This window comes from Lepus europaeus, chromosome 18, assembly GCF_033115175.1.
Source record: "Lepus europaeus isolate LE1 chromosome 18, mLepTim1.pri, whole genome shotgun sequence".
Taxonomy (NCBI): Eukaryota; Metazoa; Chordata; class Mammalia; order Lagomorpha; family Leporidae; genus Lepus; species Lepus europaeus.
The window spans coordinates 63,988,992-64,014,184 of NC_084844.1; the positions used below are offsets into that span (position 1 = coordinate 63,988,992).

General features: G+C 41.1%; 1 protein-coding gene and 1 pseudogene across 1 annotated transcript; one reads left to right on the forward strand and one right to left on the reverse strand.

Moving 5' to 3' along the window:
• The window catches only part of LOC133746901 (leucine-rich repeat-containing protein 37A2-like), a 51,415-nt pseudogene that overhangs the window by 11,828 nt on the left and 14,394 nt on the right, over positions 1–25,193 (forward strand).
• On the reverse strand, positions 15,851–25,130 carry LOC133747361 (zinc finger protein 260-like). The gene has a single exon (XM_062175779.1). It carries the CDS (start codon positions 24,493–24,495, stop codon positions 22,108–22,110), a length of 2,388 nt encoding a protein of 795 aa, XP_062031763.1. The 5' UTR covers positions 24,496–25,130; the 3' UTR covers positions 15,851–22,107.

The following is a 25,193-nucleotide window of genomic DNA, read 5'->3' on the forward strand; positions in this document are numbered from 1 at the left end:
AAAAGAAGAAGACCTAAATGAAAGATCTCTGCGAGTGAGATCCCAGTGGAAAGAACGGGGCCATCAAAGAAGGAGGTACCTTTCTCTGAAGGGAGGAAAGAACTTCCTCTTTGACTATGACCCTATTGGAATAAGATCAAAGTCAGCGAACTCTAAAGGCTTCTATAGCCCTGGCAACTCATGACTAGAGCCTAGGGAGATTACTGACACCATAAACAAGAGTGTCAAATTGTTAAGTCAGCAACAGGAGTCACTGTGTACTTACATCTCATGTGGGATCTGTCCTTAATGTGTTATCTAATGTGCAGTGATGCTATAACTAGTACTGAAACAGTATTTTTACTCTTTGTGTTTCTGTGTGGGTGCAAACTGATGAAATCTTTACTAAGTATATGCAGAATTGATCTTCTGTATATAAAGATAATTGGAAATGAAAAAAAAAAAAACCCTGGTGTTAAATTGGAAATGGCATAGAAAATTAATTAATTTTTAAAAAAATATTATGTAGGATCTCTGTCTTTAATGTGCTGTACACTCTTATTTAATGCTATAACTAGTACTCCAACAGTATTTTTTTCACTTTGTGTTGCTATATGGGGGCAAACTGTTGAAATCTTTACTTAATATATACTAAACTGATCTTCTGCATATAAAGAGAATTGAAAATGAATCTTGATGTGAATGGAAGGGGAGAGGGAGCGGGAAAGGGGAGGGTTGCGGGTGGGAGGGAAGTTATGGGAGGGGGGAAGCCATTGTAATCCATAAGCTGTACTTTGAAAATTTATATTCATTAAATAAAAGTTTAATAAATGAAAAAAGACAATAAATAATAAATGTTGGAAAGGAAAAAAAACTGTAGTGTAAAAAAAAATAAGAAAATACACTGCTCTAGCCTAATCCCACATGTTCTGTCCTGACTAAACTGCAACAGAAAGTGAGTTTTATTCCCTTTCAGCTCTATAATTCTGTGATGTTCAATGGCCTGAGGGAATTATAGATTCAAGATAAAGATTCTCCACTAAACCTGACATTGAAAGACTATCCACCTGTTCTGTGGTTCAGAATCCCTGTCAAACACAATTCATTTTGGTTATGATGGAAGGTTTTAGGATGTGTTGGGGATGGACCAACAGTGCCTGCAGATATTTAGGAAGAACACTGAGAGTCTGTTTTTCCTTCACCCACACACCGGGGAGCTGGTTCCTGGAGCCCCTACACCAAGTGGCTTTGGTAGCATCAGTAAAAATGGCCTCAACATATATCTTTCCATTAGAGTCCCTCCTAAGGGGCCGAGTTCCACTACAGTTTTCTGTAGAAAACATAGGGAGAAAATCTGTGGAATCACAGTGGATGAAAAGTAATGAATTCATTTAATAATATTCACTGAGTGCCAGGCCCACCAAGTGCCAGGTGCTGTATTAAGTGCTGAGGGTACAAATTGGAATGGGACAGAAGTTTTGCCTCCAAGAGACTTTCATGCCAGCAGCGGGAAGTTGGACATTGATGGGAAAATGAGTGACAGCCATGCTAGCATCTGCGCAGCAAGGCCAGAGAGGAGCTGAAACAGTAGGAGCACAGAGTTAGGGATGGTGCACAGTGGACGAGGCACCTGTTCATTTATCTCAAGATTCTGTGTCCATCTTAAGCAAAAGAAAAAAAGCATTTGCTTCATGGTGATGCAAAACCCAGAGCTAGCTGGTATTGGAAACTAATTCTCTTATCATACAATCTGAACATATCTAACTCGTGGTTACTTCAAAAATGGGCATAATGGCTGTAATACACCAAGTGTGTGTTGAGAGCTGGTCTCCTTTATTTGGGGACATATTCTTTTATTAGACAAAGCTAATCTGCTTCAAGGAAACTTTTGCTATCCTGAGATGAAAGCCTACTGCCTCTCTTCTCAAAGGCCCATTGCCCCAGGAAGACACCAGTAATCTTGTGCCCAAAGACTAGGGTTTTTAAAGTGAAAACAATCCTGTTCACTGCATTACAGAGTCCAGAAAAGAGTTCCAGCAGAGCTGGATTCATCATGAACTGCAGCCTAAGCTTCAAGGCTTTACGCTTGCACGTGCCCCTTCCAAGGTCCTGGGAGGGGCTGGAGCAATTTTTATATTCATAATTTTGCATGTTTCATTATAAGGGATTCCCCAAATTAGGTAAGGCTCAGGCTCAGCAAAATCTGCATTCACCCTTAGTTTGCACGTACTACAGGCAGTCCAGTAAATATTCTTCTGAATGAAGCCTCTGTGTAAAAACAGCAGTGTGGTAGGATCAGTCTATTGTGAATATGAAATCCACCTCAAAGACATGCCAAGAGCTTACCAGTGACATAACACTCTTTGAATAGTAATACTCATCAATCTTTCAGCTGAAATCAGAAATGAAATATATTATGGAAAATCAGCAGTAATTGATAATTCTAAACATTAAGTATACTTTATTTCTTCTGCTTCATTCATGTACATTAAGTCTTAACCCAATGGCTTCTTTCTAAAAATTGTTTTAGGCACTTCATTGGTTCTCACAATATAAGTTTCATAGTTTAGTAATGGAAGGACTCTAGAGTGTAGAGAGCTGCAGCATTATCCAGACAGAGCACATCCACATGCTCACTCGTCTGTTACTCACAAGCACTGTGGGTAACTAGGAGGAGAGTCCAGGCTTTCTCCCTCCTCGGGTATTCGCCCCACTGTTGACACGGTAGGTGAGCCGGGTGTGGTCGTACACTGAAGGTCAGCCATGGGCATCGCTTCCTTCAGGCAAGCTGTGGATGCACCTGCATTTGCACAGTGCTGGCACGGTCATCCCTCTGTGGTGTGTCCTGGAATCCAAACAGCATCTCCCCAAACTCAGAGAGAGGCATAAACCTTACAGATGAAGAGAACAACTCAGGCCTGCCCTTTGGGGTATTTTGTAAGGGTTCGCAAGTTTTCACATTGTCACTTCCTGCAACTATTACACTTTTCTTCTCATAGTCTTTTCGTCTGCACCACATTCTCATCTGTGTAACAAGAGGTCTTCTTTTCTCTTAAGGTAATTCTTCCTCTGCCCCATACACTTCTCTTAAAGTATTCTCTTCATTGGCTTTAGTTTTTTTTTCTTTTACTTTTTTCTTTAAGATTTATTCATTTATTTGAAAGTCAGAGGCAAGGCTGGTGCTGTGGCACAGCAGGTTAATGCCCTGGCCTGAAGTGCCAGTATCCCATATGGGTGCTGGTCTGAGACCTGGATGCTCCACTTCCCATCCAGCTCCCTGTATGGCCTGGGAAAGCAGTGGAAGATGGCCCAAGTCCTTGGGCCCCTGCACCTCTCTCCCTCTCTCTACCTATTCTCTCTCTGTGTAACTCTGACCTTCAAATAAATAAATCAAGGAAGGAAAGAAGGAAGGAAGGAAGGAAGGCATTACAGAGAGGTGATAAGGGGGGTCTTCCATCCACTGGTTTACTCCCCAAATGGCCAGAATAACTGGAGCTGAGCTAGCTGATCCAAAGCCAGGAGCCAGGAGCTTATTCCAGGTCTCCCACATGGGTGCAGGGGCCCAAGGATTTGAGCCATCTTCCACTGATTTTCCAGGCCATAGCAGAGAGCTGGATCAGAAGTGGAGGAACGGGAACTCAAACCGATATCCCATATGGGATGCTGGCACTGCAGGCGGTACATTTACCTGCTACACCACAGCGCTGGCCCCCACCATATACATCTTTAATTCCTCCTTTTATTAGGTTATTACATTTTAGGCACTATACTAAGTACTTACACAAGTGAGATAACATGAAGACCGCACAACAGTGCTTGGAAAATGGTACATGATTATACAGGTGCTTCCATCTTCCCAACAACTCTTGCCATTTAGAAATGATAACCCCTATTGTGTGGGTGAGGGAGGTTAAACTGAGTAACTTGGTTACTTAGTTCATGCTGTTAATAAGTGATACAACTACTTAGGAACTTTGTGAGAAATTGTCTGTGCAGCTCTTTGTTCCCTGGTGAACAAGAGCTGAAGGAGGGCAACTTCACCTTTTTGTGCATTGTATCTTTTTTTAAAAAGATTTATTTATTTATTTGAAAGTCATAGTTACACACAGAGTGAAGGAGAGGCAGAGAGAGAGAGAGAGAGAGAGAGAGAGAGAGAGAGAGAGACCTTCCATCTGATGGTTCACTCCCTAGCTGGCCACAATGGTGGGAGGCATGCTGATCTGAAGCCAGGAGCCAGGAGATACTTCCGGATCTCCCACACAGATGCAGGGGCCCAAGGACTTGGGCCACCTTCTACTGCTTTCCCAGGACATAGTAGAGAGCTGGACCAGAAGTAGAGCATCCAGGACTTGAACCGGTACCCATATGAGATGCTGGCACTGCAGGCAGTGGCTTCCCACTATGCCACAGCGTCAGCCCTGTGCATTGTATCTTGAAGTTGACTTCTGCAATGAACAGGGCTCTCAGAGCAGAGAGTTCCATCTCCCTCTGGAATTCCACATTTTCAGAGTTCCAGGCCATGCTGCCTCTCGGCTTCCCTAGGTCTCCAGTCCTCGCTCTTGAACTTAACCCTTACATCGCCTGGTGAGGTAAATGCCACAAAGAAAGACTCAGAGATTTCCTTACCCAGTCACTTGCTGCTTCATTGTAGGGCCCTTGCTTCTTCCCTTGTTCCTCACACAGAGTCTTCTTCAAGACTCTTCTATTCTCAGAACTTTGATTAAAATTCAAGCAATTTCAGACTCCTCAGACTTTGCTCCTGAGAAAGGTTTATGTGATGGAGTCAGAGGTCTTCTACTGAGAAGCTTCACAGCTCATGGGGTAAAGGAAAAGGAGTCTATGTCCTCAGGCACGACAGACACTCTGGACCAAGGACAAGGCCACTCTGCTTATTTCCTCTGCCTCCTTTCTCTGAGAAGCGAGGATTCCCTGCCTGCCTTGGGATTCTAACATACAGACTGTGTTTTCACGGCCCCATCTGTACATTCTTCAGTTAAAGCTGTGAGGATTTCAGCATATCCAGGTCAGAAGTTCTTCTGTTTCCTCAGTTAATACAAAAGAAATGTAGCCCATCTGCTGGGTCTGTGTAAACGAGTTTAGAGGAGAAATTGGCAGTAAAGAGATGTTCTACTTACTTTGTGAGCCAGTTTACTCTGTCCCATTGTTCTACATCAAAAAGCTAAAGCAAAAATATGTTTTCTATTCTAATAAGGTAAATTTTACATGATCATTTAGAACAAATATTTCTTACACTTGGACTCTGATTGCAGGGGCTATAAAAAAGCTGCCACATTTTACTCCCACAAGCGTATCAAAAAGGCAATGGAGTAAGATTCAATAGACCATCAATTATAAAGTGAAGGAACTGGGCCAGAAATGGTGGAATCCACATGAACCTCAAAACATAATGTGGCTGGTGCCGTGGCACAATAGATTAATCCTCTGCCTGTGGCGCTGGTACCCCTGGTTCTAGTCCCATTTGGGGTGCCAGATTCTGTCCCGGTTGCTCCTCTTCCAATCCAGCTCTCTGCAGTGGCCTGGGAGTGCAGTGGAGGATGGCGCAGGTCCTTGTGCCCTGCACCTGCATGGGAGACCAGGAGGAAGCACCTGGCTCCTGGCTTTGGATCGGCACAACATGTCCACCGTAGGGGCCACTTGGGGGGTGAACCAATGGAAGGAACCTTTCTCTCTGTCTCTCTCTAACTCTGCCTGTCAAAAAAAAAAAAACATAATGGTTCATGGTAAAGAGCATCTGTAGAGTCCACCTAGAGCTGTTGAGACAGTTCCTGCTCAGTCTCTCCACTGCCCATGCATAACCCTAATGAAGAAATGAATGCTCTGCAATGGGAGGAAGAGGTAGGAGAGTAGAGAGTGGCCTTGTAGTGTGACTTCACTGGAGACAAATGCAAGGCCCCTACGTCAACTGCAGAAGGGCTGCCTCATTAAAAGGAAAGGCTGAGCCATTTGGTACAAGGCCATGGGTGCTGCTAAGGAAGAGTGAAGCAGTGGAGAACAACAAACATGGCCAAATAGTCTGGGCTACTTAATGCTCTACCATCATTCTTCACAGCTTGGGGAAAGGGTGCCAAGGGGAGATGCAGAGGCCAAGGAGCCTTCTTGCACAAGGCTCCCTCGTGATCTCACAGAATAAAGAACAAAACAGAAGATAGTCAAAATCCAGTCTGAGAAACCTTGCTTTGCCAATCACGTGATACATTTTTCATCTAGCATCCTTACTGAATATTAAATAATTGAGTTGAACAAGTTCATAATACTAAAAATATCTGGGAGAACACAGTTGAATGGGGGAGATCACTGGCAAGACAATACATGGCTCTTGAACTCACCACTGACCCTGAACTTGATCACAGAAGAATCAGATGTTTCATTCTTTTCCCAGATAGCAGCATGTCTGGTTTTCTGGCACCTGTGCTTTATCTATTACAATATGGTTCTGTTTCAAAACTGAAATAGAATCCACTTATCATAAAATGCATACAATCCAGTGGTGTCCAGTATAGTCATTCACAAGGCTCTACAATAATCTCCATTATCTGATTCTGTCACCAGAGAGAAGTCATGTGGGGTTCTTGTCTTCATGCAAGAAAGAATTCAGGCGTGAGAGAGCAAAGTAGCAAGGTTTCACTGGGGACAGGGCATCTGTCAGAATGGAAGGGACAGAGAGAGTGTGCCCAGTCACTCGGACCAGGGGAAAGCAAGGTGGTGTGTTTGAGCAGAGAGAATACACCTGGCAGGCCAGGCGGGCAGCTCAGTGGAGAGCAGAGAGCTGAGCGTGCAGTCTTTGTCTAGACTGGGGCTTATAAGGAAAATGGGGTCCAGGTTTTTCCTTCCCCTCCTCCTTCTCCTCCCCTAGGACAAATGGTTTATTAAATGTTAATCAGGAAATGCCTCCCCAGGTTTGCTGGACAGAGGGGCTTGCCCCTCAGGTGCCTGTCTGATGTTTATCAGGCCAGGTGCTAAGGAGAGAGCATTCCCATGGCGGAAGGGCTGGGACCATCTGGAAGATCATCAGGGTCTGGGCAGGACTTTGAAGTGAGGATGCTGGGTTCCTGCAGATGCCGGCTTCCTCAGATCCTTCTCTCTCTCTCTCTCTCTCTCTCTCTCTCTCTCTCTCTCTCTCACACACACACACACACACACACACACACACAAAGAGAGAGAGAGAGAGAGAGAGAGGCTAATTTCTGAGAGAGAGAGAGAGAGAGAGAGAGAGAGAGAGGCTAATTTCTAGCTTCCTACCTAACAATTTCAGAACATTTTTATCACCCCAGAAAGAAACACTGTGCCAGTTAGAAATCACTCCCCAGTTTTCTTCCCCATTCCTGGCCTAGGAAACCATTAATTTGCTTCCTGTCCCTATGGGTTTGCCTATTCTGAACATTTTATACAAATGCATCATACAGTATTGCAGCCTTTTGCATCTGACTTCACATGATATAGATCTATTCAGATTTGTTAATTTGAAGTCAGGTTCAGCAGTTTGTATCCTAAGAACGTGTCCATTCCATCCATGTTTCCTAATTCACTGGCATATAGTCCTCAGTTTTCCTTTTATCTTTTTGATGTCTATAAAGTCAATAGTAATGTCCCCGTTCATTCCTGATTTTAATAATTTTATTGGTCAGTCTAACTTAAGTGTGTTGATCTTTTCAATAAGCCAATTTTTATTATATTGACTTTTCTCTATTGTTTTTCTATATTTCTGCTCTGAACCTTATTCCATTCATTTTTGCTTTGCTTGTTTATTTGGGAGGAAGTTTGGGTACAGACATGAGACTTATAAACATTTGAATTTACATATATAAACTTCCCTCTGAGCACTGCTCCAGCTGCATCATGTAAGTATTGAAATCTTCTGTGTTCACTTTCATTCCTACCAAAATAGTTTCTGGTTTCCTTTGTGATTTCTTCTTTGAACCACCGGTTATTCATGGGTGCTGATTTCCACTTATATGTGAACTTCCCAGATGTTTTTCTGCTTAGATTTCTAATTTCTAATTTCATTCTACTTTAGTTGAAAACATACTCTGTATGATTTCAGTGCTTTTAAATGTATTGAGATAGGTCTTGTGATGTAACATATGATCTTCCTAGAGAATGTTCTGTTTACACTAGAAGAGAATACATCTTTAGCATTTTTATGCTGATATTGCTGGGAATTGCTCTGTAGAAGTCTGGTACATCTAGATGGTTTATATTCATTCAAGTTTTCTTTTTTAAAAATATTTTATTTATTTATTTGAGGGAGTACAGAGCGAGGGAGAAACAGAGAGAAAGGTCTTCCACCCACCGGTTCACTACCCAAATAGCCACAACAGCCAGAGCTGAACCCATCCAAAGCCAGGAATCAGAAGCTTCCTCTGGGTCTTCCCACACAGGTACAGGGGCTTGCTTTCCCAGGCCATAGCAGAGAGCTGGATGGGAAAAGGAACGGCCGGGACACAAACCAGCACCCATCTGGGGTGCCGCTGCCACAGCTCCCAGCCCACTCCCTAAATGCCTGTACTGGCCAGGGTTGGATTAGGCAAAAGCCAGGAGCTGGCAACTCAGTCCATGTCTACCCAACATGGGCAACTGGAAACTAACCACTTCAGCCACCACTTGCTGCCTCCCAAGGTCCACACTTGCAGGAAGCTGTAATTAGGAGCAAAGCTCAGACTCCTTTGCAAACACTCTAATACAGGATGCAGGCAACCCAAACAGTGGTTGAACCACTAGACCAAATGGCCATCCCCCTTTTTTCTACAATATATTCAAGTTATTTCCTTAGTGGTTGTCCTAGAAATTATAATTAACATATTAGTTTTACATTTTTCTTCAGATTACTATTTTAAAGCTCCATTCTTCCCCTGCCTTTATACTGCTATCTAATTTAATAACTGTAAATTTACAAAGTTCAACTTTTGCATTGTTTTGGCTTTCCCCCTCCTCAACCTCCCTCCCTCCCACAGCCATCCCATCTTCCACTCCCTCTCCCATCCCGCTCTTCATCAAGTTTCATTTTCAATTATCTCTATATACAGAAGATCAACTTAGTATATACTAAGCAAAGATCTCAACAGACTGCACCCACACAACCACACAAGATATAGAGTACTGCTCGACTAGTAGTTTTATCGTTAACTCTCATAGTACAACACATTAAGGACAGAGATCCTGCATGGGGAGCATGTGCACAGTGACTCCCATTGTTGATTTAACAACTGACACTCTTATTTATGACGTCAGTAATCACCCGAGGCTCTTGCCATGAGCTGTCAAGGCTATAGAAGCCTCTTGAGATCACCAGCTCTGAACTTACTTAGTCAAGGCCATATCACAGTGGAGGTTCCTTCCTCCCTTCAGCGAAAGGTGCCTCCTTCTTTGATGGCCCATTCTTTCTGCTGGGATCTTGCTCACCCAGATCTTTCATTCAGGTCGTTTTCGCCACAGTGTCTTGGCTTTCCATGCCTGTGAGACTCTCATGGGCCTTTTAGCCAGATCTGAATGCCCCAAGGGTTGATTCTGAGGCTAGAGTGCTGTTTAGGGCATTTGCTATTCTATGAGTCTGCTGTGTGTCCTGCTTCCCCCACCAGATCACTCTCCCTTTGAATTTTATCCTTCATTATTTGCAGACACTGGTCTTTTTTTGTGAAATCTCTTCAATACTTACCCTATCTTTTTGATCAATTATGTACTTAAACTTATCACTTTAACAAGTGAGATGGCATTGGTACATGCCTCCTTGATAAGACTGAATTGGAATCCCCTGGCACATTTCTAGCTCTACCATTGGAGGTAAGTCCGAGTGAGCATGTGCCGACCTGTACATCTCCTCCCTCTCTTATTCCCACTCTTATATTTAACAGAGATCACTTTTCTGTTCATTTTGAATGCCTAAGAATAATTGTGTATTAGTTACAGAGTTCAACCATATACTGCTTTTAACAATAAAGTTTGAGAATGTGGAATTAAAACATATTAGAAGTCCATGCATTTGAGGAGTTTACAGAAATGTGTATTACGGAAAAACTATGCAATTCTTGGTTGATATTTCTTCCCTGCAGCACACTGAATGTGCCATCTCACTGCCTTGGGGCCTCTATTGTTTCTGATGAAACATCAGCTATTAATCTTATTGACGATACCTAGTAGATGATGTTATTTTCTCTTGCTGCTTTCAAGATGTTCTGTGTTTGGCTTCTAATAGTTTTATTATGATATGTCTATATGTGAAATTCTTTCAGTTTATCCTACTTAAGAATTCCTTGAACTTCTTGCATATATAGATCCATATTTTTATTAAGATTAGGAAGTTTGAGGCCACCATTTTTTTTTTTTGACAGGCAGAGTTAGACAGTGAGAGAGAGAGACAGAGAGAAAGGTCTTTCTTTAACGTTGGTTCACCCTCTAATGGCCGCTGTGACCGGCGCGCTGTGGCTGGAGCACGACGCTGATCTGAAGCCAGGAGCCAGGTGCTTCTCCTGGTCTCCCATGCAGGTGCAGGGCCCAAGGACTTGGGCCATCCTCCACTGCTCTCCTGGGCCACAGCAGAGAGCTGGACTGGAAGAGCGGCAACCAGGACAGAATCCAGCACCCCGACTGGGACTAGAACCCAGGGTGCCAGCGCCGCAGGTGGAGGATTAGCCTATTGAGCTGCAGCGCCGGCCTAGGCCACCATTTCTTCAAATATTCTTTCTCCTGTTTTCTCCTTCTGAAATTAGTAAGCTTGATGGTGTCCTACGCTCTAGGATTCCATCTGTCTTTCTTCTTTCTTCCTTCTTTCTGTTCCTTCAACTCAACAATCTCAATTTGTTATCAAGTTCCTGATTCTTTCTTCTGCTTAGTCAGATCTGCCACTGACACTTACTGGTGAATTTTCCATATTAATTACTATGTTTTTCAACTCCTCAATTTCTATTTGGCTCCTTTTTATAATTTCTGTGGTTTTTTTATTTAAAAAGCATACAAAGATGGTGATCTTCCACCCACTGTTATACTCCCCAACTATCTCCATCATGTGGGGCTGGGGCAGGCTGAAACAGGAAATGGGGAACTCAGTCCAAGTCTCCTATGTGGGTGGCATTACCGGCTTCCTCCAATACTCTGCATTAGCAGGAAGCTGAAGTTGTGAGTGGAATCAGAACTTGAACCCGGGCACTCTGCTATGGGATGCAGATGTCCCAAGCAGCATCTTGACTGCTGCACCAATCAGCTGTTCCTCTTTTTAAAGTAATTTCCATATTTAATATGGTCTATTTGATGAGGCATTGTTTTCATTAGTTCTTTACTAAACAAAACTAAATGGTTTCCTTTCTATTTTTTTCAACCAGGGTGTCCTCATCATCACTTCCATTTTAACATTAGTTTGAAAGTAGTGACTGACAGAGAGGTCTCCCATCTGCTGGTTCATTCCCTAAATGCCTGCAAAATCAGAGCTGGGCCAGGCCAAAGCCAAAAGCTTGGAAAACCATCTGGGTCTCCCACATGGCTGGCAAGGGCTCCCATACTTGAGGCAGAATCTGCTGTCTCCCAGCACGTGAATCAGCAGGAGGCTGAAATCAGAAGCCAGGTAGGATGTGGACATCCCGAGTGACAGCTTACCCACTGCACCACAACACCCACCTCTGAACTTATTTTAAATAACTGAATCAAATCTTTATCTAGTGAGTCCAATGTCTGGGTTTCCTCAGGGATAGTTTTTTACTGAAACTGGCATTTCCCCTGAGTATGAGCCATATTTTGTTTCCTTCTTGCTCTCATAAAAAAAATGGACATTTTAAATGATGTAGCAATTCCAAAAATTAGGTTCCTGTCTCCACAGTTTGGTGTTACTAATGCTTGTGGAGCAGATGCTGTTATCTAACCACTTTTCTGAACCAATGCTATAAAGTTTGTATTACTTATTGTTTGTGGCCATTGAAGTCTCTACTTGGTTAGCCTGGGGGTCAGGACTGAATAGAGAATTCCCTACAAGTCTGGAATCAACAAATCTCCCAGCTTCTGTCAAAGAGCTCCATGTACACGTTGTACTGTGTCCTTTCTGTTCTTAACCAGGCAGTCCAGGGCTGTATTAGCTTTCACTTCCCGCATGCACAGAACCTCAGGATCAGCCAGTTATAAAGAAGTCAGGGCCTCTTTAGGTCTTTCCTGGCAATGCTTATAGCCCTAAATATGTGTAAGGCCTTCCAAATTCACAGGAATACATTCCACCATCTTCCAGTGTCCTGAGGGTATATTGCAGTGTTTCAAAGTTCTAATGAACATCTTATTCCTTAGCTTCTCACGTTAAGCTTTTTGATTGGACTATTTTTTGGTCCCAACTGCTATCCAGTGTCTCACACAGCTTCCATGGTGAAGCACTTGCCTGTAGTTATTTCCCAAAAACAGCCTCTGAGAGAGGCTTTTAACACTAATCAGCCCTCAGATAAACTAAAGACACAGCAGTCAAGTCAGGTCTTCCAGGGAATCACCAGGAAGATTCTGACAACTCACTGGGAATGCACTTTGGAGGAGCTCAGCTTCATTCTGCATGCTCATCTCCATTCATTTTCATTCTCTCTCTCCCTCCCTTTCTCTCTCTGTCTCCCTCCCTCCCTCCCTCTCCCTCCCTCCCTCCCTTCCTCCCTCTCCCTCCCTCCCTCCCTCCCTCCTTCCCTCCCTCTATCCCTCTATCCCTCTATCACTCTCACTCTCTCTCCCTCACTCTCTCTGATGCTGGGCATACAGGCTATTTTTTTTTTTGGAGAGTTTGAGGTTTTTTTGTTGTTGTTGCTCATTTTACACATACTTCTCTTTTCTCATTATTATTCCTGATTTGGTTCCAATGTAGACAAAATAACTTAGACTAAGTCAAACATTATCCAACATTCACGTGGTTACATATGACTTTGAGTATGCAAGTAATACATCTCATAATTTAAAAAAAATTTGAGAAGCAACAAATTAAAAATAAAATTCATCCACAATCCAAAAACCTAAACCCAAATATTACTAAGACATCAGTCTATTCCTAAAGCAGATGTTTCTTTTTTTAACTTTTATTTAATAAATATACATTTCCAATGTACAACTTCTGGATTATAGTGGCTTTTTCCCCCCATAACCTCCCTCCCACCTGCAACCATCCCATCTCCAATTCCCTTTCTCATCCCATTCTTCATCAAGATTCATTCTCAATTATCTTTATATACAGAAGATCAACTTAGTATATACTAAGTAAAGATTTCAGCAGTTTGCACCCACACAGAAACACAAAGTATTAAGTACTGTTTGAGTACTAGTTATACCATTAATTCACACAGTACAACACATTAAGGACAGAGATCCTACATGGGGAGTAAGTACACAGTGATTCCTGTTGTTGATTTAACAATTGACACTCTTATTTATGATGTCAGTAATCACCTGAGGCTCTTGTCATAAGCTGCCAAGGCTATTTTTAAGGCTACCACTGAGCTTGCCAGGGAAGAACTGTCTAGGGCAAGTTAAATACACGAAACCCACACAAATCTCACTATTCTTACAGAAAGTCAGCCAATTTTCTTGAATAAATGCCCCACAGGTTGCTGCAAGCCTTTGGTTAAATTTCCAGAATTATGAAAAACTTGATTCTGACCACTTTTACCATTTTGCTGTTCCTTTTATGAAGGGATAAATTTTCAAATGTTCTCACTCCACTGTTTACATAGGTTTCCACTGATGTCACCTACAACATGGTTTTAAATCTCTAGTCTCAATGACTCTGAGCTAAATATTTAATCATGGGATATGATTAGGGAAAAGGAATAAAAAGAGAAACTAATTTTCATGAGAGCTATCCTGAAAAGGTTGATGAAATTTTCAAAGTACTTCTATATTTAGTCATCTCAAGCTTCAGATTAAAGCAACAAATATTTGGAACCCCTTTTCTTCACACATATTAGACACAGTCTGGCGGCAGGACTGAGTTCAAGCTCCAGCTTTGCTTCTTTTCTTTTTTTTTAATTTCTTTTTTTTAACTTTTATTTAATGAATATAAATTTCCAGTGTACAGCTTATGGATTACAATGGCTTCCCCCTCCCATAACTTCCCTCCCACCCGCAACCCTCCCCTCTCCCGCTCCCTCTCCCCTTCCATTTGCATCAAGATTCATTTTCAATTCTCTTTATATACAGAAGATCAATTTAGTATAAAGATTTCAACAGTTTGCACCCACATAGAAACACAAAGTGAAACATACTGTTTGAGTACTAGTTATAGCATCAAATCAAAATGTACAGCACATTAAGGACAGAGATCCCACATGAGGAGCAAGTGCACAGTGGCTCCTGTTGTTGACCCAACAAATTGACACTCTAGTTTATGGCGCCAGTAACCACCCTAGGCTGTCGTCATGAGTTGCCAAGGCTATGGAAGCCTTCCAAGTTCGCCGACTCTGATCATATTTAGACAAGGTCATAAAAGACAGAGTGAGGATAGTAACCAATGATCCTAAGAGTGGCATTTACCAGGTCTGAACAATTATACAGCATTAAGTGGGGAAGAGGACCATCAGTACACACAGGTTGGGAGTAGAGCCATTGGTGGTAGAGTAGAGGTTATGATTACAAAGGAACGAGGCCCAAGTGCGCTAGACGGGGTCTAGAACAAAGGACAGAGTCATTATTAGAGGAGCTAAGAAAGGTGCTGTCTAAGCTACAATTAAGTTTTCTGATTGAGAGGCAAATAGAACCTGATAGAAGGGGCTTGATAATATTCTGGTGGGCTTTAGGCCTTGTAAGTTAAGAGGCCCAGACCTATCTATCTCTTCACATGGGGTATATCCTAAGGGAGGTGTGAACCTCCTAGGGGAAGGCACTCTGTTGACTTTCATGACTTGGCTGGCCTGGGAGGAGAGCTGGCCAGGTAAAGGCAGGGGGCATCTCTAACAAGAAATTTACAGTTCTGCCTGCAATGTTGCTGACCCTACTTGACCATCCCCTCAGCTGCAGTGGTCACTTTGGAAGTTGGGCTGAGTGAAGGGCTTTTCAGCTTAGAGCCAATAAGATCTGTGGCTCTGACCTGGGCATCCTTCGACTCCAGGGCAGGTCCATTTCCAGTGATCCAACTCTTGGCAGAGCTGCCAGGGCTCTTCACAAGCTGACTTCTGCTGAAGCCCAGGCTTACCACATTGAAAGCCACTGCAGTGGACTGGCCTGTTGGGTCTCCTTGAGGGCAGAGCACTGTACAGATCAGCCATTAATAGGCCAGCCACCCATTGCTTCTGATGCCTAGCTTTCTTTTCCTCCTGGTTTGTGTTAAAGCAGACCAGAAGATGCAAGTCAAGGGAGTGCCCGTGTCCCATCTCTAATCTTCGGTGGCCTGAACTACAAGTCTATAGTCACAGGCATGTTCTGTAGTAGTTTTTCTAAGGTAGACAATGCCCATGAGGAAAATTATATTCTCACTTTAAAACTTTCTTTCCCTTTGGTCTGAAATGGGGGTTTTTCTACTTACTGTATACTTCGCTGATGGCGAAGTGAATCTAGCTATGAGATTATTATTTAAGTTCTTATTTTGGCTATGCTATTACAGAAAAATGTTAGCCATCTCTTTTATATGGTCTAAAGATTAAATTGTGCGTCCTACAGATTCCTTCATAATAGAATTAGTTTCCTACCTTGAGGAGAATAGAGAAATGAAAGAACAAGTTGGGCTTAGAATAGAGAAATGAGGGAGCAAGTCCTAGATCGCTTGCTGACAATAGCAATATCACATGAATACTTAGCAAACCGTTTCAACCATTCGATAACAACTTAAGAAAACATTTACCAGAAGGTCCAATGCCTTCTATAAATTGTAAGAATCATGTATTTGAAAACACCTCTTAAATATCTAACATGGTGTAGTTTGTTTAACCAGTAAACTTAAGCACAATCATCTAAAATGTTTTTAGTTTCTTTCTACCAACAAGTTTAAAACATATGATACACAGATTCAGGTCACACAAATTAAAATGTATCTTTGATTGATTTTAGCAGCTTACATTTATGGACAATCTTATCTATAAGCCGATTAAACTAAAACTCTTAATAAAATTTCCCCATGTGGACATACAATATGTACACACATATAACATAGCATAATGTTGGCCAGCTTTGCTTCTTAAAAGTTCAGCGACCTAGAACAAGTTGTATAACCTCTATGACTCAGCACAATACATATCACAATAGGCTACTGGGGTACAATATCTATCACATAGGTTACTGGGAACATTCAGTGTTAAATGCTGAACACAGATGCTTGGCAGCCCAATCAATATCATCTGTAAGAATTATTATTTTCACAGTCTGTAACAGCACAGTACGTTTTTGAGTAGAGTTAAACTAAAGGCAGTTTTTTTTAACCTGTTTTTGTTTTTGTTTGCTTGCTTTAAAAAATTTAAAAATCTATTACAGCGTTTAGGAATGAAATTTCCATCATTATGAATTTATTCATTGTATTGGTATGGAAACAAAATGTGACTTCTTTACTCAACAAATATTTACTAACCATGCAGTAAATTTCAGGCACTATGACACACTCAGGCATAACAAAGACAATAACAATATCCCTGCCCTCAAGGAGCTAACAGGCCAGGAGACTGACAGGCCAACAGGTGATGACAAGCAACGTAACAAAGACTGTGATGTGATGTGATGTGATGTGATGTGATAATGTGATATGATGTGATGTACTGTGATGTGACATGAGAACACCAGTGGAAGAACATGACAGGAGTATGGCTTTGACCTGGGTTCTTTTCCCATTAACAATGAATTAAGTCATGGATTGTTTAAAATTTCTAAAGATGAAAGGCAAGCACCTTGAATTATGGAGAACACAGGATTAGTGTTTCCTACAAAAAAAAAAAAAAAAGAAAGAAAGAAGAAAGAAAAAAAGGGCTTCCCTATCAGTGTGGTCACTTCTATATGTCTTTTTTTTTTAAGACACAGACAGCTCCCATCCACTAGTTCACCTGCAATGGCCATTGTGGCCATTTGGGGAGTAAACCAGTGGGTGGAAGACCTCTCTCTCTCTCTGCCTCTACTTCTCTGTAACTCTGCCTTTCAAATAAATAAATAAACTGTAAAAAACAAAAAGAAGAAGTGTTAGCACTGACATAATAACAGACACATAGTTCAATGGAAAAGAATAGGTAGCACAGAAATAAACCCAAATTTCTACCGGCAACTCATATTTAACAAAGGAACTAAAATGAACTGGAGAAAGAAGAATCTCTTTCACAAGTGGTGCAGAGGAACCTGATTACCCATATGTAGAAGCCTGAAAATAGACTCCAACATCTCTTACACTATGTGAAAGTGAACTCACAGTGAACTAAAAATCTAATCATAAGACCAAAACCTAAGTAAACATAGGGAAACTCTAAATATTGTCAACAGACAATAGTTTTGGGTAAGATTCCAGTAGCAATAGTAACAAAAATAAAAACAGACATTTGAGTATATCAAACTAAGATACTTCTACAAAACAAAGTAAACATCAGAGTGTAGATACAATGAACAGAATGGCAGGAAAAATTAAAACTCTGAATGTTTACAGATTTCCATAACTTATATATATATATTGGAAAAACTCCAAAAACTACAGTGAAGAAACAGGCAAGGATCTGAATAGACATTTCTCAGAAGAAATGTAAATGGTCAAAACATGTGACTATGCCCAATGTCACTGGCCATTATGTAAATATAAATCAGAACACAATATCAGTCTCCAACATCTGTGGGAGAATACAACGCTCAGGTTTTTGTGTGTGCAGCAAGTGGGTTTAGAGGACCCTGTTCACCTCTGGAGAGCAGAGTCTACAGGGAGATAAAGAAACCTTACTGCTTTCCTAACGGGCTTATTAAGTTCTCAACCAGTGCCTGTTAGTCTTGCCACAAACTTTCTAGTCTCACTACTTTCCTTCTTCTTCCTCTTCTCTGTGACTTGTAAAATAGTATACATTTTATATACTATGGATACTTTTGATTTATTTTATTCCTTCGGTCTCTTATGAAGTTCCTCCACAAAATCACAGCCCTCAAAATATTCATTCATTTATGCAGTCTGCAGATTTCATGAGCTACTGAATTCCAAGTAGTATGTTAAAGGCAAGATCTAGGCCTAACAGAAAAGTGGTCTGAATTCTGTGCCTAGAAGAGGATTTGGGACATAGTAGAACTTCAGTGAAGTCCTATGAGAATGACATGCACTCAGTAAATGAGGAATCTAAAGCATACACTGCATTTAAGCAACACAGCAGCTGCTACTGACCATGGGTAGAGCAATTGAGAGGAATAATGGGAACAAAAATAAGACATCAATAAGTTGAATAATAACAGAGAAAACAAAATGAGATAGATGCCAACATTACTGACCTATTTTTGAGGAATTAAATTGATAGAGAGGCTGGCATTGTGGCTAAGTGGGGTAAGCTGCAATCTGTGAGGCCAGCATATCATGTGAGTTTCAATTTGAGTTTAGGATTCTCCACTTCCAATTTAGCTCACTGCTAAAGCACCTGGGAAACCAGCAGAAGATGGATGAAGGACTTGGGTCCCTGCTACTCATGTGGGAGACTTGGATGAAGCTCTTGACTTCAGCGTGCCCCAGGCTCAACTATTAAAACTCTCTGGGGTGTGAGCCAGCAGATGAAAGCTATCTCTGTCTATCCCTCTCTCTCTCTAAAGCCACCTTTCAAATAGACAAATATTTAATAAACAAAATAACTGATTTCAAAATACACAAAAACATGAACAATATTATATCATCTTTATGCCAAAATGATAAAAAATAACAAATGCTAGAGAGCATATGGAAAAAGAAAACCTTCATATATGGTCGGTGAAAACACAAATTAGTACAGTTGTTATGGAGAACAGCATGGTCACTCCTTAAAAAAGATAAAAATTTGGGCCAGCACTGTGGTGCAGTGGGTTAAAGCCCTGGCCTGAAGGGCCAGCATCCCATTTGGGTGCCAGTTCTAGTTCCAGCTGCTCTTCTTCCAATCCAGCTCTCTGCTATGTCCTGGGATAGCAGAAGAAGATGGCCCAAGTCCTTGGGCCCATGCACCCATGTGGGAGACCCGGAGGAAGCTCCTTGTCTCCAGGCTTCAGAATGGAACAGCTCCGGCCTTTGTAGTCATCTGTAGAGTGAACCAGCTAATGGAGGACCTCTCTGTGTCTCTACCTCTATCTGTAACTCTTTCAAATAAATAACAAAAATTTAAAATAAAGATAAAAATTGACGTACCATTTGACAGTTGTCTTGCTCTTGGCTATATATAAGAAGGAAATTTTATTCAAAGGAAATGAGAAGAGCATATCAAAGATACAGCAATTTTCCCATAACACAGTTCACTGCAGCCATGATTTGAAACCAATCTAGCTGTCCATCAATGAAAAAAAATGGACAGGGGAACATCATTTAGATACAAAAAAGAACAAAATATTATTAAATTAATTGAAATAAGCCAGAAACAGGAACACAAATGTCACATAGTCCTTGTCACATGTGGAAGTGAAAGAAAATAATGGATCTGAACACAGAACTGTGATTATTAGAGGCTGAGAAGGGAAGCAGCTAGAGATAGAATGGGATTGGATAATAGGTAACAAAATACAAAGAGGCAGAAGGAACTTCTGGTGTTCCATAATATAATGAGATGACTACATTCAACCGTATTAGGTTCTGTGTAAAGAACTGGAAGAGAGGAGCTGGTAGTCTCAAATCATGGAGAAGAATTAAACTGTAGTTGCTTGGGGGCCAGCATTGTGGCACAGTGGGCTAACACCCTGGCCTGAAGCACCAGCATCCCACGTGGGCACCAGTTCTAGTCCTGGCAGCTCCTCTTCCAATCCAACTCTCTGCTATGGCCTGGGAAAGCAGTAGAAGATGGCCCAAGTCCTTGGGTCCCTGAACCCAAGTGGGAGACCTGGAAGAAGCTCCTGGTTCCTGGCATCAGATTGGCACAGCTCCAGCCATTACAGCCATCTGGGGGAGTGAACCAGCAGAGGAAGACCTCTCTCTCTCTCTGCTGCTACTTCTCTTTGTAACTCTGTCTTTCAAATAAATCAATCTTTAAAAAAATTGATAAAACTGTAGTTGCTTAGCTTGATCAGTTTCTACTGTGTAAATGTGTGCAAATACTGCACTACACCCTGTAATAATGTCTGACTAGTACACACTGATCACAAATTATTTAAATAAAATTTTAAAAACCAGAAGCATTTCTTTATATTAACAATGAACTATTTGAAAATGAAATTAGAAAAATATTTCCATGCATAACAGCATAAGAACCAGGATCCAATGTCTTCAGTGTTATCAGTGATGAATCAGATTCACAGCCCTCAGCACTCAGCTTTTGCCATAGACCTTACCATGGCAATTGTGGGCATGTAATAGTAAACCAATGGACAGGAACACTTTGTCTCTAAATCTGTTAAATAAATAAACAAGGGATTCATCAAAGAAAAAGAGATACCAATTTGGATGCCAGGTCACAAAAACACATGCACTTGAGCTATCCTCCACTTTGTGATGCTAACAATTCTTTCAGACATGTTACATTTTCAGAGACTTTTCTGTAATCTTGCTAAGCTTCCTGGAAATCTGCCTTACAGCAAAGGGTTTCCCAATTCCATTACACTCATGATTTTTCTTTTGTGTGAATTATTAGTTTACCATCTAGAGATTATTTATGGTACAAAACTTTTCTATGCATGCATGTTTTCTCATTTGTGAGTCTGTTCATGGGAATTGAAGACTGATTTATAGCAGAAATACTTTTTCCAAAGTCATTGCATGGAATTTTGTTCCTTATGAATCCTCTGAAGTCTGTTGATGTCTAATTTCTGGCTAGAGGTTTTATCATATTTACAGCATGCAAAGAATATTACCTTTTGTGAATTCTATATCTATACAAGCCTGAAATAAAGAAAAGGTTTTTACACAATCATTATACTCCTAAGAAACCACCTGTGTCAATTCGCTGATGTACCATTGACTTCTGACAATATTTTCACACTAATAATATTTATAAGCTTTCTCACTTACATGAGTCTGTTAGATAGGATGTGATTTCCAGCAAAAGGTTTTGTCACAATACTTACATGAATTTTGGGGAAAAGCTCTTCCACCTTCATTATATTGTTAAGGTCTCTCCCTTGTTCAAACTCCATGATGGATTATGAGGCATTACTTATGTGAAATGACTTTCTCACATTTATTTCATTCATTAGATATATATATTGTGCATTCTAAGGAGAGATTTGGGCAGAGCTTTCCAACACTCATTACATCCATTATGTTTCTCTCCCATGTGAATTCCCTGTTGTCTTATGAGGTATGGCTTCTAATTAAAGGGATTTTACTTTCAAAGGGGTTTTTCCCTATATGAATTTGATAATGTACAATGAGGGCTGAATTATGGTAAAAGGCTCTGAGTCATTACATTCATAAAATTTCTCCCCATGAGAATTCTTTTATGTTTGATGAGGTCTGATTTGCACCACAAAGGCTTATTCACATTTATTACATTCATGCATTTCTCCCCTTCTCTAATATTTCATGAGATATAACTTGTACAAAAAGGTCATATACAAAATTCCCTGTGTGAATTCTCTGATATCTTATGAGTTATGAATTACAGCAAAAAGGCTTTCCACCTTCCTTACATCCATAAAACCTTCCTAAATTAAGCAACACAGATATAGGAAAACTAAACACACCCACAACCAGATGGAAATGATATCAGTAATAAAGACCCTCGCCACAAAGAAAATTCCAGGACTGGATGGCTTCACTGCTGAATTCTGACAGACATTTAAAGAAGAACTAACTGCAATTCTTCTCAAGTTATTCAAAACAATTGAGAGAGAGGTGATTCTCCCAAATTCTTTCTATGAAGCCAGCATCACCTTCATTCCTAAACCTGAAAAAAGTGCAACAGAGAAAGTAATTATAGACCAATTTCCCTGGTGAACATACATGCAAAGATCTGCAAAAAAAAATTCTGGCCAATTGAATCCAACAATGCATCAGAAAGATCATCCACCCAGACCAAGTGGGATTTATCCTTGGTATGCAAGGATGGGACCAAAGGCTTTTCCACAGTCATTTCATTTATAAGCTTTCTCCATGGTGTGACTTCTCTGATGCATTCTGAGGTTTGACTTCTGGCCAAAGATTTTCCCACAGTCACTGCATTCATAAGGTTTCTCCCCTGTGTGACTTCTCTGATGATTTGTGAGTGCTGATTTCTGGCTAAAGGCTTTTCCACAGTCATTGCATTCATAAGGTTTCTCCCCTGTGTGAATTCTCTGATGATTTATGAGGTTTGACTTCTGGCCAAAGGTTTTTCCACAGTCACTGCATTCATAAGGTTTCTCCCCTGTGTGACTTCTCTGATGCGTTCTGAGGTTTGACTTCTCGCCAAAAGCTTTTCCACAATGATTACATTCATAAGGCTTATCCCCTGTGTGACTTCTCTGATGCTTTCTGAGGTGTGACTTCCGGCCAAAGGCTTTTCCACAGTCATTGCACTCATAAGGCCTCTCCCCTGTGTGACTTCTCTGATGCTTTCTGAGGTTTGACTTCTGGCCAAAGGCTTTTCCACAGTCATTGCACTCATAAGGCCTCTCCCCTGTGTGACTTCTCTGATGATTTATGAGGACTGACTTCCGGCCAAAGGCTTTTCCACAGTCATTGCATTCATAAGGCTTCTCCCCTGTGTGACTTCTCTGATGAATTTTGAGTTGTGACTTCTGGCCAAAGGCTTTTCCACAGTCATTGCACACATAAGGCTTATCCCCTGTGTGACTTCTCTGATGCTTTCTGAGGTTTCTCTTCTGGCCAAAGGCTTTTCCACAGTCATTGCATTCATAAGGCTTCTCCCCTGTGTGACTTCTCTGATGAATTTTGAGTTGTGACTTCTGGCCAAAGGCTTTTCCACAGTCATTGCATTCATAAGGTTTCTCCCCTGTGTGAATTCTCTGATGATTTATGAGGTTTGACTTCTGGCCAAAGGTTTCTCCACAGTCATTGCATTCATAAGGTTTCTCCCCTGTGTGACTTCTCCGATGATTTGTGAGTGTTGATTTCTGGCCAAAGGCTTTTCCACAGTCATTGCATTCATAACGTTTCTCCCCTGTGTGAATTCTCTGATGATTTATGAGGATTGACTTCCGGCCAAAGGCTTTTCCACAGTCATTGCATTCATAAGGCTTCTCCCCTGTGTGACTTCTCTGATGAATTTTGAGTTGTGACTTCTGGCCAAAGGCTTTTCCACAGTCATTGCACACATAAGGCTTATCCCCTGTGTGACTTCTCTGATGCTTTCTGAGGTTTGTCTTCTGGCCAAAGGCTTTTCCACAGTCATTGCACTCATAAGGCTTCTCCCCTGTGTGACTTCTCTGATGAATTTTGAGTTGTGACTTCTGGCCAAAGGCTTTTCCACAGTCATTGCATTCATAAGGTTTCTCCCCTGTGTGAATTCTCTGATGATTTATGAGGTTTGACTTCTGGCCAAAGGTTTCTCCACAGTCATTGCATTCATAAGGTTTCTCCCCTGTGTGACTTCTCCGATGATTTGTGAGTGTTGATTTCTGGCCAAAGGCTTTTCCACAGTCATTGCATTCATAACGTTTCTCCCCTGTGTGAATTCTCTGATGATTTATGAGGTGTGACTTATGGCCAAAGAACTTCCCACAGTCATTACATTTATAAGATTTCAACCCTGTGTGAATTCTCTGATGTCTAATGAGAGCTGACTTCTGGTGAGTGGTTTCTCTACAATCATTACACACATGAGGGTTTTCCACTATATGAGTGCTGTGATGGAGGGGATGGCAGAATTTATTACTGAATGACTTCCCACAAGTTTTACATGCATACGATTTCTTCTCTATATTTGGTCTATGATTCATTCTAACATATGATTGGTAAATGACAGGTTCCACAGGCCCAATATATTTATAAACGTTCTCTCTTTTGGGACTTTGTTGATGTATACTGAGGTTAGACTTTTTATGGAAATCTTGTAGTATTTGAGTTGTCTTGCCAATAGTGGCAGTTGGCTTATTACAGGTTTCTACCATAAAAAGCTTCTCAGATTCATAGAATATATTCTTCCTTTTGAAGACTTTCCCTTGTCCAATTTGTTCAAGTGCCTGCTCCATGGTCTGAATTTTGTGCTGTTCATTAAGAGGCTCACAGAACTGGAGAGTGTTCCCAGGTACCTTAGTAGCATCAAATTTCTCTCCAGCTTGTAGCTGATCAGGCCCACAATGGGGATACACATTCTGACATATACTACATTCTTCAGGTTTTATTCCTGAATAGTTTCTCTTTTTGATACTCAGTTTTGGAATATGGCTTATACTTAAATTAAGTGTTTTTCTGAATTCAACTCTCTTGGGAGTTAATGTGTTATTATTTTTCATAACATTCTGATTCAGATTTTTCTCCAGACTTTTCTGGTTGGTCTTAATCAGTTCATCCAGTTTCATGGCAACTGAAGTGAGAAAAAAAATGTCACTGAATCAAATATAATTGCTTCTCCTAGCATACTCATGTAAAAGGAATGAAGTTACTTGTATTTAAGAGGGAAAAGTTCTGCATTGGTGCCTCCTCACATAGGGCACCAAAAAGTTAGGAAAAGAGTTGTAGAATAGAGGAGACAGTGTATCAATTTACAGACAGACAGAATTTATTCAGAGAAAATTAATCCACAGAGGTGGGTGACTAACTGGCTGTGTGTACAAGATGGAGCAGGTGGCAGAAGGCCCCAACTCCCAGGGGCTAGACCTTTATAAGGAGGGCTAAGGCTGGGCATGGGGGTAGGGGGCAGCAGTGGAGGGGAATTCCAGGAACTGGGTGGGGGGCCTTGGGAACCTGGAAAATAATGCAGGGTGGGGTATGAAGGCAATAGGCTGTGAGACCCAACTGAGTTTCAAGGGCAAGGAATACATTCCAAAGTTTATATCCTTTGAGCAATGAGGGAGAATGGCTCAGGCTCATATGCTCATTCCATCATAAAATTTTAACAAAATGATTAGAAGATACATATTTATGAATATACAGGTTTTCTCCATAATACATTAATATATTAAATTGTATCCATAGATTTTCCAATGTTCATCCATGATCCTGTTTACTAACAGAATTTTTTTTCAAGTATGATTGAGTGGTTTTTGTGGTAAGATCT